This window comes from Camelus dromedarius, chromosome 6 (genome assembly GCF_036321535.1).
Source record: "Camelus dromedarius isolate mCamDro1 chromosome 6, mCamDro1.pat, whole genome shotgun sequence".
NCBI lineage: Eukaryota > Metazoa > Chordata > Mammalia > Artiodactyla > Camelidae > Camelus > Camelus dromedarius.
The window spans coordinates 24,378,464-24,396,560 of NC_087441.1; the positions used below are offsets into that span (position 1 = coordinate 24,378,464).

Consider the following 18,097-nt stretch of genomic DNA (forward strand, 5'->3'; position numbering starts at 1 on the left):
TAGAATAAATTAAACTTATCTGAGTCCATACTAATGTAAGTAATTGAATATATGGAGTAGAAGGGCCAGCTCTTTGTTTTAGTAGAATTCCAATTAATAAATGGAGAAGGAATGAGGGAAATGGAAAATCACAACATTAGGCAAACAACACAATAATAATTATCGCAAGCAAGAGCCATTAATGGCTGCTAAGATTAGTAGGTGAAAGAGTGCTGAGAAACAGGGTATGTTTGAATGGTGTCAGAGACTCTCCCCACAGGTATCTACTAATTACAAAGAGAAAACAGTGACTTCCCCTTTACCAGAAGATCAAGGTAAGCATCACTCATCATAAGACACATCAGCATCGTGTGCCTCCTGATAGGGTGCACTTAGAAGGGCACAGCATCACCTTTGTGGTATTCTTGCCAAAAATGCATATCCTCAACCTAATCATGGAGAGACATAAGTGAACCGAAAATGAGGACACCGTACAAAATAACTGACCAGGACTCCTCAAAAGAATGGAGGTCATGGGAGATAAGGAAATACTAGGGTACGACCACAGATTGGAAGAGACTAAGGGAACATGACGACGATATACAATGTGACATCCTAGATCAGAAAAAGGACATTACTGGGAAAACTGGTGAAATTCAAATAAGGTCTGTAGATCAGTTAATAATATTGTATCAGTGTTAACTTCCTGGTTTTGGTCATGGTGCCAAAGTTGTGTAAGATGTTAAGTTTAGGGCAAAAGGGTATACAGGGACTCTGTGCTGTTTTTGCAACTTTTCTGTTATTCTAAAATTATTTCAAAGTATAAATTAAAAAAAAAAAGTGTTCAGTCTTCTTCTAAAAAGGAACACACAGAACAGAGAGTACAGTGCCCCAGAACAGAGAGGAAGCTCTATAAGAGTTTTTTCTCAAGCTATTTTCCCACTTGTCTTCAAGGATCAGCCTGTAGCTTACTGGCAACATTAAGTATGTGTTGTTAACTCCTCAATAACAGGCTGGCTGTGGGTGACCAGATGGAGAAATGCTGACCGCGTTGGCAGTGCTGAGGTAGAGAGAACTGACAATGTAGGCATACTTCTTATATGAACTGTAATTGTTTAAACTGCTAGAGCACCTGGTGTTACTACCATGGTCACCCTCAGTCAGTCACGTGTCCCACATCCACGTTAATGTAAAGTAACAGCATCCCGAACAGTATGAAGTGCTTGGTGCAGATATCAAACGCTGCACTGACAAGTATCGCGATCCTGTTTGGCATCAGAAATACCTTGTATTAAAGAAGCTTGGTCTAGTTATTTTCCTCTGGGGAAGTAACCAGTTGGGGTGGTGTGGGAGGGTAGGGAGGTGGGAGGAGTAGTGTTGTTTGATCCCGTCTTGCTGTTTTGGAAAAATGCACCGGCTCTAGGTTCCCACACGTAGGCTTAAATACTGTCTACTCCCTGCCTTTCTCCTGACACTTGGCTCTCTCCTGATAGTCCCCTCTGCTTTCCATTCTTCTTGGGGGACTCATTTGAGCTTCCTTCTCTCAAACACCTCTCCCCACCCAGCTAAGGCTTTCCCTTCTGCCTCCATGAATCCATCAAGGGGTAAACCACCATTGGGTTTAGTCATTGCAGGTATACTTAATTACCCCTTAGCATGCTTGCTGCGTGTTCCTGTGAATTCTGTATGTAGCTAGGTGTATAACTGAGCTCATCTGAGATATTTTAAGCTGTGTTAACTTGTACTCATAATTTCATGTTATCTTTGTACGTGCTCCTATGCCTCCTATGCCTCTGTGTACTTGCCCTAGTTCTCCTTTAGATCGTTATCTCTTCGAGGACAAAGACCAGATGCCCTGGCTCATTTGCATATTTTACAATTCCTGATTCAATGATGTGTGCTCAGGGAGCCACCATGAAAGACCAAACTAACTAAGTATTGCATCCACTTACAATTTTCTACTTTCTTCAACTTCTTGAGAAAATTTTTTGTCATTCATATATAAGTAAAATGATACTTTATGATAATTTAAAGTGTACAGAGTTAGGGGAATATAAGGGGACCTTTAAATGTAATAATAAATATCAGAATATTTTCCTCCCCCAAAGTGAGGTTTGATTCAACAGGACAATAAAACTTTTAAGTTGTTGTTAAGATTTCAGTTTAGTGACCATAAAAGAAATTTAAGAATAATTTTAGAAAATTTTAAAAGGCCTAATCTTGTTCTAATTTAATATAGAATTGCACTTTCTTAAACTATTTTTAAAATAAGGTATTTCTTTCAATATTTTGTTCCCATATATACAAATAATCCTAGTAAGGTAACTTCCAAATCTGCCAACATTCTTTTAGAGACTAATATGTCTTAGCCCCTATACCAGGTGCTGGGTTTGCAAAACTTAAACACCTGGTGTTGAGTCATACCTACTATAGATGAATCTAGAAAATAGACTTTTGCAAAAAGAAAGGACATAATGCAGAAAGCAGTGTAGAGGTGGAGTTTGGTTAACCTTAAGAGATAAAGGATGAATATTTGGAGAAATTGGAACTCTTGTGCACTATTGGTGAGATTGTAAAATGGTGCCACCACTCTGAAAGGCAGTATAGGGGCTCCTCAAAAAATTAAATATAGAACTACCATATGTTCCACCAACTGCTCTTCTGGATATATATTCAAAAAGTTGAAAGCAGAGTCTCAAAGAGATATTTGCACACCCAAGTTCATAGCAGCATTATTCACAATAGCCAAGAGGTAGAAACAACACAAGTGTCCATTGATAGATGAATGGATAAACAAAATGTGGCATATACATTCAATGGAATATTATTCAGCCTTACAAAGGAAGGAAATTGTGACCCATGCTACAACATGGATGAACCTTAAGGACATTATGCTAAGTGAAATAAGCCAGTCACAAAAAGACAAAAACTGCATGATTCCACTTACATGAGGTATCAGTAGCAGCCAAATTCATTGAAACAGAAAGTAGAAATGTGGTTGCCAAGAACAGAGGGGAGGGGAGAATGGAGAGTTGTTGAATGAGTATAGAGTTTTGGTTTTGCAGGATGAAAAAGTTCTGGAGATGAGTATAAACATGAATATACTTAACACTAATAAACTGCATCCTTAGAAATGGTTAAAGTGGTAAATTTCATGTCATGCATTTTTTTCATCATACTAAAAAATTTAGAAATAAGCAAAGATAGGCAAAGGAAGTCAAAGCTACATAAACCTACCCCGGAAGAAGGGCACTCTGGCTTTTGTTATGAACAAGATAGTTTTTTCAGATCGTTGAATCTGAAGTGCTTTCTGAACAGGAAAATCTAGGAGGTACTGGATGTAACAGGATCAGGGCTAGATTGTTATCCACCCATCACATGTACTTAATCTTTATAGATTTTATTGAGCTCATCTATGGAGAGTACATAAAAAAGTGAAGGATAGAATCCCAGGTTCCAGCTTTTAAGGGGCAGGTAGTAGACAAAAAGGCTCTGATGGAGAACAGCAGCAGCCAAAGATATAAAGGAGAATACTAAACACAGGTCCAGCAAGACAAGGAAAGAAAAATTACCTAAAAGATTTGGCAATGAGGAGGCCCTTTGTCACAGTGGCCATATTGGAGTGGTAGGATGGCGTCTTCCATCATTCCCACTGGATCCCTTCCCCACATGGGGGCTCCTAGCCTGTGGTTCATGGACTCTCGGAACAGGCTTCAGGGAGTCTGTGAGCCCTCAGGAAATCAGATTCTCAGTGGGTTCTGTGATCCAATAAAAGTTCCATGTGCCATGCAGCATCTGGAGCCAAGATCCAGTATTCCTGCCACCCTAATTTCACTTACATCATGAATGGAATTCCTTTTGTGGGCCATTTTGAGAACCTAATCATAATTTATGATAGTTTTTTTCCTCCTGGAAGATATCATCCTAGTTCTGAAGTGACATGCAAATAAACTCATGTCATTCAGTGGGTTTAAGCTGGAGACTTTTAACTTTTGCACTTTAAATTTCAATGGTCAGTCAACAGGTTAGGGTAGGATACCCACTAAAAATCAACCCCAAAATCAACGCAGTCAAAACCAGATGGTTTTACTAGAGTGAATATAAGCATGTATGTGGCATTTTCAGTGCCTGCCCCTCCCATCTCCTTACATGTTGAATGTTACAAACAAAAAGCATTCTGTGTACTTACTTTTGTTTACATAATCTCTCTATATCTCAATTTCCTCATTTCTAAATGAGTTAATAGTTGCCAGATATTATAAAATTTAAAAGATGAATTTCAACTGTTGAAACCAAATTTTATATTCTTAACAGGTTTTTACATAACTGCCTTTCTGACTCTAACATATTTCCCACATATCTTATGTGCAGTGTGAACATTTTTCTTCTGTTTGAATTAGATCATTCTGAGTTTATATATCTTGTGAATCTTTCAAATTCATTGGAAGAACAAATCTGAAGTAATGTGCAGAAATCCATCCTTCCTTTTGGAAAAGCCACTTGGAATACATCTCTTACTGATAGCAGGGGAGATGATGTTCATGTGTTAAGAAATTAGGGCAATCAGTCATATTTTATCAACGTTGTTGATCTTACACTTAACAGAACTGAGGCCACATTTTAGCCTTGCATCTGAGAGTGATACTGCTGATCAAGAAGACTTGGATGCAGAAGATGACCATGAGGAACAGCCTTCGAATCAAACTGTCCAAAGACCTCACGTGGTCCTTGAAGATGCTGTGGCCACCTCAGGGGTGAGCACACTCAGTTCTACTGTATCCCATGACTCCCAGAATGCTCACCGATCACTGAATGTACAGCTTGGAAGGATGAAAATAGAAACGAATAGGTAAGTCCTATGCAGACATGGGTGGGTTTCTGTTTTCTTTCTTTTATATAAGCGCATGTGTTTGGGGTCTACTTTAAAGTCAGATCCACAGAATATGCAAAATGTGATTCCTTTATCCCCTTCATATAAACTTGATTTAATGCTTAATTCATTATGGTGAGAGATTTATCTTAGTCTCTTTAGTCAAATACATTTTCTGCTTCTGCCAATTCAGTCCTTAAGCACATTTTCTTTGATTACCACTTTATCTCCAAGTGCGCTGAGATTTTCAAAGTAACTTAGTTGTAACCTCAAAGGCCGTCTTGGATGCAGACTCAGAGCAGCATGTACCATCCAACAGACTGCTGAAAGACAGAGAGTCTGTGTTCCTGAAAGCCCATAGTTTGGAATATCAAGTTCTTTCAGCAGAGGAAGCTCTCTATTCTTGAGGAGATAAAATCAATGGTTTGAAAGCTTTTCACTTTAGAACCTTGAAAGGATGATCAGTTGACCACATTTATGATTCCATTTTATTTTTAATATGCTGTGTCATAGCTGGAGCTTAATTTTTCTTGGTGAATTTGATAACATAGAACCCACATAATCAGGTTATTAAGTGAACAGTAAATATTTCCTCCTCTTCACAGATGTTGGCTCAGTTCAAGGTCTGAGTCTTTATGATTTACAGTTTCCTGTGCCGGCTACAGCTGACATGTAGGCAACTGATTTTATGACTTTGGGTTGACAGTGAAAACATTTTTTTTTTTTTGGAGTGAATCAATAATCATTGTTCAAATATTTAGAAACCTTAGTCGAAAATCCTACTTGTTCACCAGGGAAATGAAAACATTTTAATTCTAGTCATAAGTTCAGTTTTTTAAAGTGAAGCTTGAATTCCAAGCTTAGTACGAGTAGTATAAAGCTCATCGTCTATTCAGAAACATGACTTTTGGTTGAGGATTAAGTAAATATATACATATTTTCTATGATTTGCATACAGAAACCTTTCTGAGTAAGGGGAGGTGACTTTCTTATTCCCATATCCCAGTCTTGTCCTCTGAACCCCAGCTCTTTACTTCCTAGCTCTACTACTTAGTGGGAAAGAATCTGAGTCTTTTCTAACACTTTGTCTAAATCGTGGTATCCTTCATTTCCTCCTCTTCGCCAGTCATGGTCCAATTATGACACTCCATCCATTATAGTAAGTATTGACCCTAGTCATTTCTCTTCGGTTTACTGTCTGTCACCCAATCCTGAATGGAGTTGGGGTTTTTTTGTTTCCACACCCCTCTGATCTCAGAGGAGGAAAGTGCACTCATAATTCTGGTCCAGCCACTCCACCGCACTCCGCCCATGGCTTCCAAATAGAATCACATAGACTATAAAGCTACTTTGTTTACCAACGAGCTGGTATATTTGCTTCTCTGGCCCTAAACCTTCTGTCTACATACCCTGGCTTATGTCAATAGAGCCTGCCTCTCCTAAAGGCAGCTTTTTCCTTCTCTCCCACCCGATCATGTTACCCTGTCTTTACCACCCTGTCCCCGCCATCTGTCCACCATGCTGGCTCCATCTGTAGTCCCCAAAGGCTGCCCTTCTTCAGCTGCTTTCTTCCAGTCTCCACATCTCTTTTCTGAGAGTACCAGCCCACTGACACCCTGCTTACCACATCTGTCCACAGGATTTCTTTATTCCATTACTGTGTGGTTGCATTTCTCACAACAGCCCACAAATTTATGGTTTTCTCTCTATGTATTTCTACTTAAATCTGTGACATCTATACAGTTATTGGCCTCCTTTTTTCTTTTTCTAGTAGTATCCCCTACAGCTCTTCCATCACCCCCAAAAAAGTGAGACAAGGCACAATGTCCACTTCATATAATTTAAAGAAAGGGCAGCGGCTTCACTACAAGTACTAAGCAACAGAAATAAGGGACTGGTCATGTCTATACTGGTCCTTGTAATTTTCAGTTGAATATTACTTGATATATAGAAGTACAGATATTGCAAAGTAAACTTAGAGGAAATGTTAGTGTATTTTTAGGAAAGCTTGTAACACTCAGATTATGAATCTTAAACTTATATTTAGGATTACACTGATGAAGGCAAATCAGGTTTACCCGGCTCTTGACTATTAACCTAGAAAGTAAAGCATTTGACAGGTCACCTCATTTGTCCCCAGACCAGCTCTCAAAATTATCTATTTTAAGGACATAGCCAGTCCATCAATTATATTTTTACTTTGTCTGCAGTTAGTAGGGAAATCCTTTGAAACAAATGTCTTGTGTTTTACTTAAATTGAAGTATATGCTTACATAAAGTGTTCTGAAAATAATTCACTTCACACAAAAGGTTGGGACAATAATGCACGACAGTGATGCAGAATGAACAGTGACAGTGAATTCAGGAAGACCTGTCTGGTTATCTCATTTCCCTATCCTGCAATTCTAGAATTACCCACCAACCCACCTCCCCACGCCCAGCTATCTGAGTTAAAAAACTGACCCCATGGCTGATCCTAGCTATGCTTTCCTGGAACAAAGAGGCAGTCAGTTGCCTTGGTTTCAAAGGATTTCCCTACTAACTGAAGAGGAAGTAAAAACAAAACTGATGGACTGGATAATGTCCTTAAAATAAATAATTCTGAGAGCTAGATTTGGGACAAACGAGGTGGCCTATCAATGCTTTGCTTCCAATGTTAAGTTCTGGCTTTTAAGATAAAAAGGAAATACATAGTTTAGGTACACATAGGTTAAATTCTAGAAATTTCATTGTGTTCCTTGAGAAAAAACAGTACGAATATGCCATCACTGTTCCATACATTTAAATTAGCAAGAAAGACAAAAATATTTACTAGACCAAAAAATGGCCAACTTAAAAATTCATACTGAGCTTGGTCTCCATTTATTTGACAATCATTCATTCATGCATGTTGAAGAAGATAAAAGTCTCCCTTAATCCTCCGCTTCCCTCCTGCTTTCAGTTCTCCTGCTCAGTCCACCTAACTGTGCACTGTTTACTCCACAATTGCCTTTAAATAAGCTGTCTTCCTGGAACCACTCTGTCTGCCTCTCCTGGTGTTTTCCTTTGTCCCGCCTCTGCTACCCACTCTGCTGTGATCCTTTCTCCTACCTAAAGGCCTCACACGTCTCTGTCCAGTGGGAACAGGGTGGAGCCTGGGGGTCAGGGAAACAAACCCTACTGCGCCCCGGGAGGCCTCCTTTCCAGGGCCTGCAGCTGCAGCAGAGAACAGAACATCCCTTATTAAAGGCCAGGGACTGTGCTTGGCACGTTACCTATGGTGTCTCATTTACTGCTCACAGTAGTCCTTTCAGGAAGTTCTACTTTTCCTTTTCACAAACAAGAAGACTTGAAGCCCAGAGGTGATAAGTCACTTGTCAAGGTTAGCACAGGAAGCGTGTGGCCGAAGCAGGCTGCAAGCCCAGAGCTGTCATCAGTCGGGCTGTGCTAGCTTCAGAACATGTTACTTGAAGCAGAAACAAACTTTTGGAATGGAATCTGGTCCTGAGTTAAACCTGCCAGTACTCAGAAAGTGAAACAAATACAGGTTGCTAAGATCTGTAGGGGATGTAACAGTTTACCTTGATGATCTTGTCAATAATTGTGTATCTTAAATTATTATAACTCTGAATCCAGGTTACTCAAAAGTAGTTCTCTAAAAAATCAGGACATCTCTCTTCACAACTTAGAACGTTTTCTCAGAGAAGAGTGTTGGAAATGGTGGGTGGGTTACCACTTGGCTCTTAACTGTGTTGTGAACCTTTCTTGGGTAAGAACTATATGTAATAATATCTTAAGTCTCTCCTTGTTTCTTTGGAGAATACATCAGATGCCAACAGGAACTGAACGTACCAGGAACACAACTACCCACTTCACTGGTCCCCTTAGAAGGCAGAGGAATAATAGTAACAACCACCATAACCCCAACAACTGCCATTAAGGTTACTGAAGACTCGTTATGTGCCAGCTACTATAGGTGACCCCACCTCCTCACCTTTTTCTCATATTTTCCATGGTTTTAAAAAAAGACTACCTTTCTGCTTTTGGATTACTTATTGTATTACCCATATTGACCAACTTTTTTGGATGAGGGGCCATACGTGTAAAATATAGGTCTGTTAATACCAGATATAAAACTTTTTTTTTTTTTTTACCATTTATGATCATAAAAAGAAACAGAACAGCAGCTCTGAAGATTCTGGCAGACAGCTGGGGACGGAGGTTTTGAATTCTTGTCTGGAAGTACAGTACAGCATCTTCTAGAGCTTTGCTACTTAACTTGGGATGGTGGTGTCTGCGGGCCAGCAACATGATTATCACCAGGTTGCTCATTAGAAATGCGGAATCTCAGAGCCCCTGGCCAGCCCTTGCTGCTGGGTCAGAATCTGCATTCCAGTAAAATCCCAGGGGTGTGCGGTGTCTGTGTTCCTTATAGCTTGAGAAGCCCTTGTGTAGACGGTCACTCTGTGTCTGCTCCAACTTTATTATCCTGTCAACCAATATAATTTCCTTCTGCAGATTATTGGAAGAATTGGTTCAGAAAGAGAAAGAATTACAAGCACTCCTTCATCAAGCTATTGAAGAAAAAGACCAAGAAATTAAACACCTGAAGCTCAAGTCCCAACCGATAGGTGAATAGCAGAAAATGTTAAAAGTAATACTGTTCAACCAGGCTGCCACGAAAAGCTAGAAAGCCAACAGGCAGCTTTATTTCATGGCTTATCAGCATCTGTCACTTGTACCACAGCTACAAGCAGAAATTGCTTTAAAAAAAATACCCAATTCTTAACTGTAGAGAACTGTCATTTCTTGTAAGTGCAGTAAAAATAAGATGACTCATAATCATCTTTTCCTGAGATTATATATTACTTAGGTAAATAGGGCTTTCCACATTTTTTGTCTTTATTTCTTTTTAAGGATTTCACAGTAAGATGATCAGAATAAAATAATACTGGGGTTTTTTTGTCATTTTGCATTTGTATTCTGTGTATTCTAGTGGTCCACCCCCCTCCCCGCTTATAATTTGACAAGGCTTAAGTAGAAAAGAGATACACTAATAAAGTCATAGATTGGATATACCTTAAACTAATAGTGTTATATGTCAATTACATTTCAATTTTTTTAAAAAGCCATAGTTTGGAACTTTGAAGAAATCTATTCTGTGAGAAACTGGGGGTGAAAGATAATCTTTAGATAATCTTATTTAGCCAATTTGGGGGAAAATAAAATTCTTTTTTTTTTTTTGCTCAGATATATGGTTCTTCCATATTATTGCAAATAGTAGAAAAAGAAATTATTATATAATTATATGGTTCTAATTATGCTCATCTTTGTTGCATGAAACAGTATAATTTTTGTACACCATTTTATTCTAAGAAGCTATAAAATTGATATAAACGTGTAAGGTGGGAGTATCATTACATTATTGTGTCTGATTCTTCATTTACTAGTATATTAAGTAGTCTTAAAGTGTTATATTTATATTATCATGTATGCGATCAGTCTCAATGGTTTCTACAAACTATTCTCTGATAGAAAAGAATCTTTTAGAGTATTGATATCAGTTGACTCAGAGGGTCTCCGATGCCCTCTGTTAGCTGAGACTAAGAACGTCTCTCCCTCCCCTCAATTCTGTTCTAGAAATTCCTGGATTGCCTGTGTGCCACCTGAATTCTCCTGGCACAAATACCGAAGATTCTGAACTTACTGACTGGCTGAGAGAAAACGGAGCTGATGAAGACACTATAAGTCGGGTAAGGAAAACTATCTGTGGGACAAGCATTCTTTCACTTTGTTTCATACTGTGGAGCGCCTACTATGTGCTAGGCACAGGGGATGCACTGCTGGGAGTCTCAGCCCCAGCCCTGCCCTCCTGAGGCTCACAGACTAGGTAGGCAGAGGATGATCAAATCATTCCCCAGACACAGGTGTAATTATGTCCTGGTGAATTCTGTGGAGGAAAGGTTATCAGGTGTTATGAGACAGAGGGAGGGAGAAGTTGGGGAAAGTTCCTTGAGAAGGTGTCGGATGAGGTGATGTCTAAAGGCATATGTAGGGATAAAACGTGGCCATCTGTATGGATGTCCTGGAGTGGGGAGCAGACAAGAAGGGAAAACCATTCGGGGCTGGGGGTGCAGAATGTGCAAAGACAGTGAGGCAGGCAAAGCTCTGTGGTCCAGAACCCCTAAGGATTATTACGTTTTTAACTTGAAAATAAAGAAGAATAGGAAAAATCAAGACAGCACTGAAAGAGAAAAGTTCTTCTTTTTCTAATTCTTTCTCGTTTGTTAACTCTTAAATTCTCTTATGACATTCTTAGACTCCGCTGGGCGACAGCTGTTTATTGCTACTTAACAAAATAGACTAGTTAGTGAACTTATGTCAGAAACACTTTGTATATAAACCATGTTATATCGATAATAACTGCTCATTATGGACTTTCGTAGTCAGCACAAAGAGCATTTCTTTATGTTTTAAAATTACATATATATATATACACATGTATGAACTATAAGAGGTTATATTTTTATTATTTTATAGAAAGGGCCCCAATGCAATATTACATTGATTTCAGTTTTATATTTTAATTTTTAAACTAAGAATAAAGATATTTTTATCTTGACTTGATAATTATTTGGACCAGTAAATAAAATTCAGGGTCTCCTTAGAAATCTGCATAACAGATTACATAAATTTAAACAACTCCCTTGGCTATGGGAAATAATGCATCCAATCAGGTTCTCCAAATTATTTATCCCTCTAACTTAGACTCACATCACAACTAAGGAGTAGTAATTGATCCACTAAATCATTGCCCTTTGTTAAAGGTTTAAAATTTAAAGCTTCACTTAAATTCAGGACTCTGACTTTGTAGTAATTATTGGTAAGTATCTCTTATTAGCCATGAAAAATAAGTTCAGAAATTAAGTGTAAGCAATACCTTTCCAGGAACGCTTTTTAATCCACTTGAGAAGAATAAAGCTACATAGCACTAAACCTCTTAAATACAAATGTTGTCTTAGAAGCAGCAGATGTAATTCCCAGCAAGTCTTATCTACTCCTTAGAAGACCAACCAGAAATTCTGTGTGGCTGGTCATCTTTATGCACTTGGAAGTCATACGCATGTATTTCTTTGGAATTATTTGGGAAAAGGGGGGACTTTTTCCTAATAATTCCAAAAGATTATCTTTAATGGATTTCCTTTCAGATTCATTTTTCTTAATTGTCAATGTTTACATTACATAGTTTGCTACTTATTAAAAGTGTATAAAAGATCTTACTTTTGTGCATATTTTACTTTCCCCACAGTTTTTGGCTGAGGATTATTCACTAGTGGATGTTCTCTACTACGTTACACGTGATGATTTAAAATGCCTGAGACTAAGGTACCACTTTTCTTTCTGTTCAGTTGTCATGATGGAAAGAGCACTGGGCTGAGATCAAGAAGTCTGGTCCCTAACTAGCTTCACCTAACTCTGCAGTCCTGGGCAGAGCTCTCTGGTTCCCAGTTGCTCTGAGTAACCTGAGTTAGTTGGACCAGGCTGTGATTGGGAGCTCTAATAACAAATACTTCTATATTAGTAAATGCCAATCAGCTGGAAAAATTTTCTTGCTAACATCTCAGATTGAGACCACACAGATATGCTAAAGCTGCCTTAAACAAATGCTCTAATTTGGTTCGTGATTGTGCCACACTTTTTAGAAATATTAGGATGAGATATTGATTTGCCATCCAAATACCTGGTATAATCTGATACGGTTTCTTACAATAATTTGGCTTTTTTCTATCAGGCCAAGCACATACATAACTATTATTCCCACCTGCCTCTAGAAGGACACACTTCAAAAGCGCCAAAAAATCTAAAATGATGCTTTGGGCACTGGTAGTTTGTGGGAATGGAAAGGAACTGCATGGAGGGCTGATGAGAAAATATATACAAAAAGAATACATGACTGATAAGACTTTGGGTTTTTCATGTTCTGATCAGAGCTGGTGAAAGCTAAGGAGTCATTTTCCTACTACAAGGGCACTGTTTCAAATGAAGTGTTCTCTTCACCATGTTCTTGTGTCTTTACACAGGGGAGGGATGCTGTGCACACTGTGGAAAGCCATCACTGACTTTCGAGACAAACAGACATGACTGTCATTCAATTTGTTCCCAACTTTCCGTGGAGATTCTAAAAATGAATACAGACCTGATCTTCTTGGGGAGGGAGAATCGAAGGGAGGAGGAGAAAGAAGCTGCACTTTAAATCCAGTATTTGTTTACTCATGTTAAAAAAAAAATAGATGAAATACACTGAAATTTCCTAACTGCTTCTCTTTCTACAATTGATAAGGACTCTTTGTAAGGACTCTCCAAATAATCCTAAACACTGAGATGTTTGGGATTATTTTCATCTAAACATTTTTATGGAAATATTTTTAATCCAGCAGCTACATAGCACTTCAGCCAAATGTTTATTTCACACGAGACGGATATAACATTTCATGTGATTGTGCATCACTGGAACAAAACCAAAATGTGACCATAACTTTTTAGGCTTTTGTGTGTTTGTAATATGCCCTATTAATCTGAGTAGAAATGCGTGATTTTGATTATTGTATAAAGTTTATGGTTTTTTTTAAGTGTGCAGAATCTGAGAGCAATGGTTTTTACTTACCTGTATTAATTGTAATATTGACTATCTTTTGTAACTTAAGTTTCTGGGCTAGAGTACATTCGTTTGAGTCGTTTATGTACTACTGAACTGTACCAGTTGCACATGCCTGAATTATAGTAATGTTAGCTTGTTCTAAAGCTAGCCATTGTGTCATATTTACTCCAAAAAGTAAAAAGACTCTCAACATACTGTTTTGTTAAATTCTAAAGAATTTGTATTTTGTTTTGGCAATCTGTGTCAAAGTTCGAACTGTTTCTTCAGCTCTGATGTTAAACAGAATCTGTCTTCTCTTCAGCTAATCAGAGAACTGATGTCCAAGTCATCCCTCAGGGTGACAGAGTGGTAAGAAAGAGGATGAAGGATAAAGAGAAAAAAAGAAAGTCAGTGTATTTTTCTCAAGGTCCCAGGTTTATCTTGGATGACTACTGTGTACCTCAAAGGGTCTGCAAATAGCATCCCAATGGAGAACACTGCATTTTCTGTCTCCTTAATTTTAGTTCTCATATTCTCATAGTTCTCTCAAGGGATATATTTTTATTTTAACCTGGAGATGTATTATACTTTATAAGCCTGCCCATATGAATAGGATGAAGTCTGAAGCTCCTAAATGGATGAAAGAGACAAATTTCTTAAATACAGAGGAACCTGTTGATTATGCAAGATAGAAATAACAGAACTATTCATGTGTCATGACTTCATCCATATAGAACAGTCTTTGATAAAGCAGGAGTCATCTTTATTTTGTACAATATATGAAGATCAACTGACAATATATATTTTTATATATTGCATCAGAGTATGCAAAAGATTCTTGCCAATATGTTCTCATTTGATTCTTGCAACAACATAGCTGCATCTTTTCTTTACATCCCAATCCTGAAGATAGATAGTTGCCTCCTGCATCCTGTGGGGAAATCTCAAAGGAGGTGAGGTGTGAATTAAAATAGGTCATTTCACTCGTGATGAAACACAGGGAACTTCCTTATTAAGCCACAGTTCATATCCCCACTTGTAATGGTAAAGTGCTTCTTTTAGACCATATATAGGATCAAGGTACCCATCTTCAGCCAACTTTTTAATCAGATAATTTTCCCTTGGGATCTTCCTCCTACCCTATTTCTATGGGCAACTGTTCTTCTATCCCTACATGGTTCATAATACATTCCCAGACTAGTGTCATTAGGCTTTTCTCAGAATTCTGGGTCTTAGTCACAAAAGAAGGCAATTCCACTATGGCCCAAGGTTCATGAAAGGTTTGCACTGAAAGGCCTTTAGCATCAATCCAGGCCAGCGAGTCTCAACCCAGTTTCACATTAAAATGACCTGGATGCTTTTAACAAAATATTGATGCCGCCACCTCAAGAGAAGCTGCTTTTATTGGCTTGAGGTAGGGCCCAGAGGTCCTTTTACAAAGGTCTACAGATGATTTAACACTATCAAGTCCCACTTTCTAATTCCAAGTGACACCCAGAGAGCCCCTTTCCACTGAGGGGGTAGTAAGATGGTCAATATTCATTATTCATTAAGTGTAGCAAGAATCTAAGCACATAGGCCTAGAGCAAAACTATCACTTGCCTTGTGACCTTGGGCAAATTGATTAACCTCTCCAAAGTTTCAGTTTCCTCATTTGAATTGGGGGAAGTAACATGGTGTTGTAAGATTTAAATCAAACAATGCAGATGAGGTGCTTGGTGCAATGCTTAGCAGAGAGTAAACCTTGAGATGCTGCCTGCTATTGTTCTCTCTTATTGTTCATTCGAAAGTAATTATTAAACACTTGCATAAACAAGACACAGTTCTGGCCCCTGAAGGTCAGTCAGAGGCGGAATCAAGACAAAGTAGAAACAACAGTACATGTAGTAAGTGCTGTTGTTACATTTAACTGCCAGAGGGGGTCCAGAAAAGCTTCACAGAGAAATCTTTACTGCTCTGTGTTCAGAGCCAAGCATAGAAAGATGGTTTGTAACAAAACATATGCATGGGTGGTGGCGGCAGTCTCCTTAGAGAAACAACACTGGAATTTGCTGGGGAAAGTAGATCCAATGTTTCTTTTTAATCACATTTTGATCTCTTTCTCTGAATTCTGTCATTGCATAGTTGGTTTCATTCATTCCTAAGCCATCACAGGAAAGAGTTTGGCAATGAGGCATTATTGCTAACTCACTGGAATGCCTACCCGGTGTGAGGCACTGTAGCAGCAGGTGCAGTGTACCTGAGGCCGGTCAAGTTCAACATGCAGGCAATGCATGTGTGTCATCAAGGACATCTGCAGTCTGTAATAATAATTACACAATAATCAATGGCTCCAGACTTTACAGACACCTAGAGAGAAACAGAAGACAAAGTCCCTGCCACCAAGTAATTCATATCAGATTGAAGAGACACGTTTACAGTAATAAATCACATCTAGTCTGTGTTAAAGGCAGGACACATGGCAAGCTCCAAAGCCCCTGGTGAGGTTTGGAGGCCAGGCAAGCTGGGAGCCAGGGCAGGTGGAACAGGCTTCACTGAGGAGGCGGACCTCAACCGGGGCCTTGGAAGAAAGGAATTATTAAATTAGTCAGGACTGGAGAAGTCACTCTGGGCAGAGAGCTCCAAGAACAAAGGCAGAAAGAAATGTTTAAGGTGTTCTAGAGAGAAAGTGAACAACTTTTATATTGCATGAGAGCATAAAACATTTTAACTCATTTTAACTATTTTTTGGCTGGACATAGGAGTTACAGAGATAAAAAGTGGAAAATGGGATGGGAGAGAGCTCAGGTTGTGACTGGGGTGGTCAGGGAGGGAAATAGAGTTAGTTTCTAATTACGTAGAAACGGGGAATCTAGTGAAGTTTTTTGAGCACGGGAGGGGTGTGTGTAAAGTAGTTGTGTATTAGAAGACTTACCTGGCCAAGTTGTGTTGGGTAAATTAGAGGGAACAGAAATTGGATGAGCAGTTCAGAGACTGTTTAGATATGAATGAGGGTCTAGAAAGGAGTTAAAGCAATAAAAATTCAGAGAGCGGAAGTAAAACAATGTATTGACAAGATTTAGGAACATTGATTTGGGCATTGATGACAAAGAAGAGGAAAGGATAGATGTTGAGTCTATGTGAGTAAGAGAAGAATTCAAAACTAGGCAAGTTTGGAGATGGAGCTCGTTTGGGACATATTGAGTTAATAGCAGGGCATCGTGCTAGAAAGATACAGAGACCATTGAGAATGAATCAGTGGAAATCAGGACTGAGGTCAAGGGTGTAGATTCTGGATTTAGGAGTCACTTGGATGGAGAGAATAGTAAATGAGGGCTGTGGGAAACCAAGTAGAGATAGAAAGGTTATGGCCTAAAATTTGCAGAGGAGAGAATTTCAGGACAAGTTGAGAAGGAGGAGGAATTTAAGTCAGCAAAAAAAGACAAAAGGACTGGCTCTAGAGGAATGAGAAAAACCAGGCCAGTGGTGTAAGCCAAGAGGAAGATGATCAGAGGGTTGAGTGCTGCAGGAAGCCTAGGGGAATAATGGATTAAAAAATAATAATAAGTAATTTGATTTTGTGACCTGGGAAATTTTTATAGACAGGTATGAATGACTACAGCTGGTTAAACAAAGATAATAAGATGATGGTGGCACCAGAGCCCACACATGCATTACCTCTGGTGAATAGAATGTATGAAAATAGATTTGGGAGGGTAGGAAGTCAAAGGAAGAAATTTTCAGAAGCAAAGAGTCCTCAGTGTATTCGTTGGGGCAGAGCTCCCTGAATGGAGGCATTTGGGGAGTGGGGAGGGATGGGGTTTCGAAGGAGGCAGGAGGGGAGTGGGTGGCATCAGGAAGTCCAGCTCCTCCCCTGGAAAGGGGAATGATGCTTTGGGGAGATTTACGATGGTGGTGGGAGCTCAGGACAGATGGCTCCCATGTTCTATGTAAAGTAAAACAACAACGTGATGGTGTGTGACATTTAACAGATGTCATCTACTCCTTAATTCAGGCAACAGTCCACCCTGCTACAGACATGGCATGAGGTTTGGAATGCAAGCCCTAAGTGCATAATTTCCATGTGTTTCTTATTGCATTTATTTTTGGGTAACTTGTGACAAACTGAAACATAAGTTATCAAAGAACAGGAGAAAGGTAAGAACAGGCAAAAAGAAAAACCAAACACACACATGCACAGAAAAACCAATGTCTTCACTTTCTCTTTGGGAGAGGGGGGTCAAAGAGAATTCATTGGTTTACTTAAATAATATATCAGAAGGTTGAAAACTAATCATCTCCTTTTTCCAAGGTTCTTCTAGAGAATTTAACTTTCTAAATTCAGTTAGAGAGTCTTTCTGATGTTCACAGGAAAGTGTCTTAAACCCTGATGACTGAATAAAGTTAAAAAAAAAAAAAATCTTTGTGCCCAAGCTAGGGTCTAAGGTTACCTCCACCCACCTGGTGCTTTTTGATTAGAAGTGTGCTAAGAGTGACTTCAGTGTGATTTAGGAAGACCACATTGCTAAATGGTCAGTTTGCCTAATCCATTGTAGAAATGGAACTAAGGGAAAATCCATGGCTACAAACCACAGCAGAAGTGTCCCTTAATCAAAGCCTCTACCTAGTCAGCCAGTGACCCAGTAAAGCAA

The 18,097-nt window shown here is 38.9% G+C and overlaps 1 protein-coding gene across 5 annotated transcripts in view; it reads left to right on the top strand.

The window, feature by feature from the left end:
- Positions 1-13,681, top strand: part of MAP3K5 (mitogen-activated protein kinase kinase kinase 5) — a 202,174-nt gene extending 188,493 nt beyond the window's left edge. For all 5 annotated transcript variants that reach the window (XM_031456407.2, XM_031456408.2, XM_010983676.3 and 2 more), the window contains 5 exons: positions 4,585-4,828; positions 9,347-9,459; positions 10,469-10,581; positions 12,138-12,214; positions 12,910-13,681. In XM_031456407.2, the coding sequence (XP_031312267.1) occupies positions 4,585-4,828; positions 9,347-9,459; positions 10,469-10,581; positions 12,138-12,214; positions 12,910-12,970 (608 nt within the window). In that variant the 3' untranslated portion in view covers positions 12,971-13,681. The remainder of the gene's footprint in view (positions 1-4,584; positions 4,829-9,346; positions 9,460-10,468; positions 10,582-12,137; positions 12,215-12,909) is intronic.
- The last annotated feature ends 4,416 nt before the right edge of the window (positions 13,682-18,097 follow it).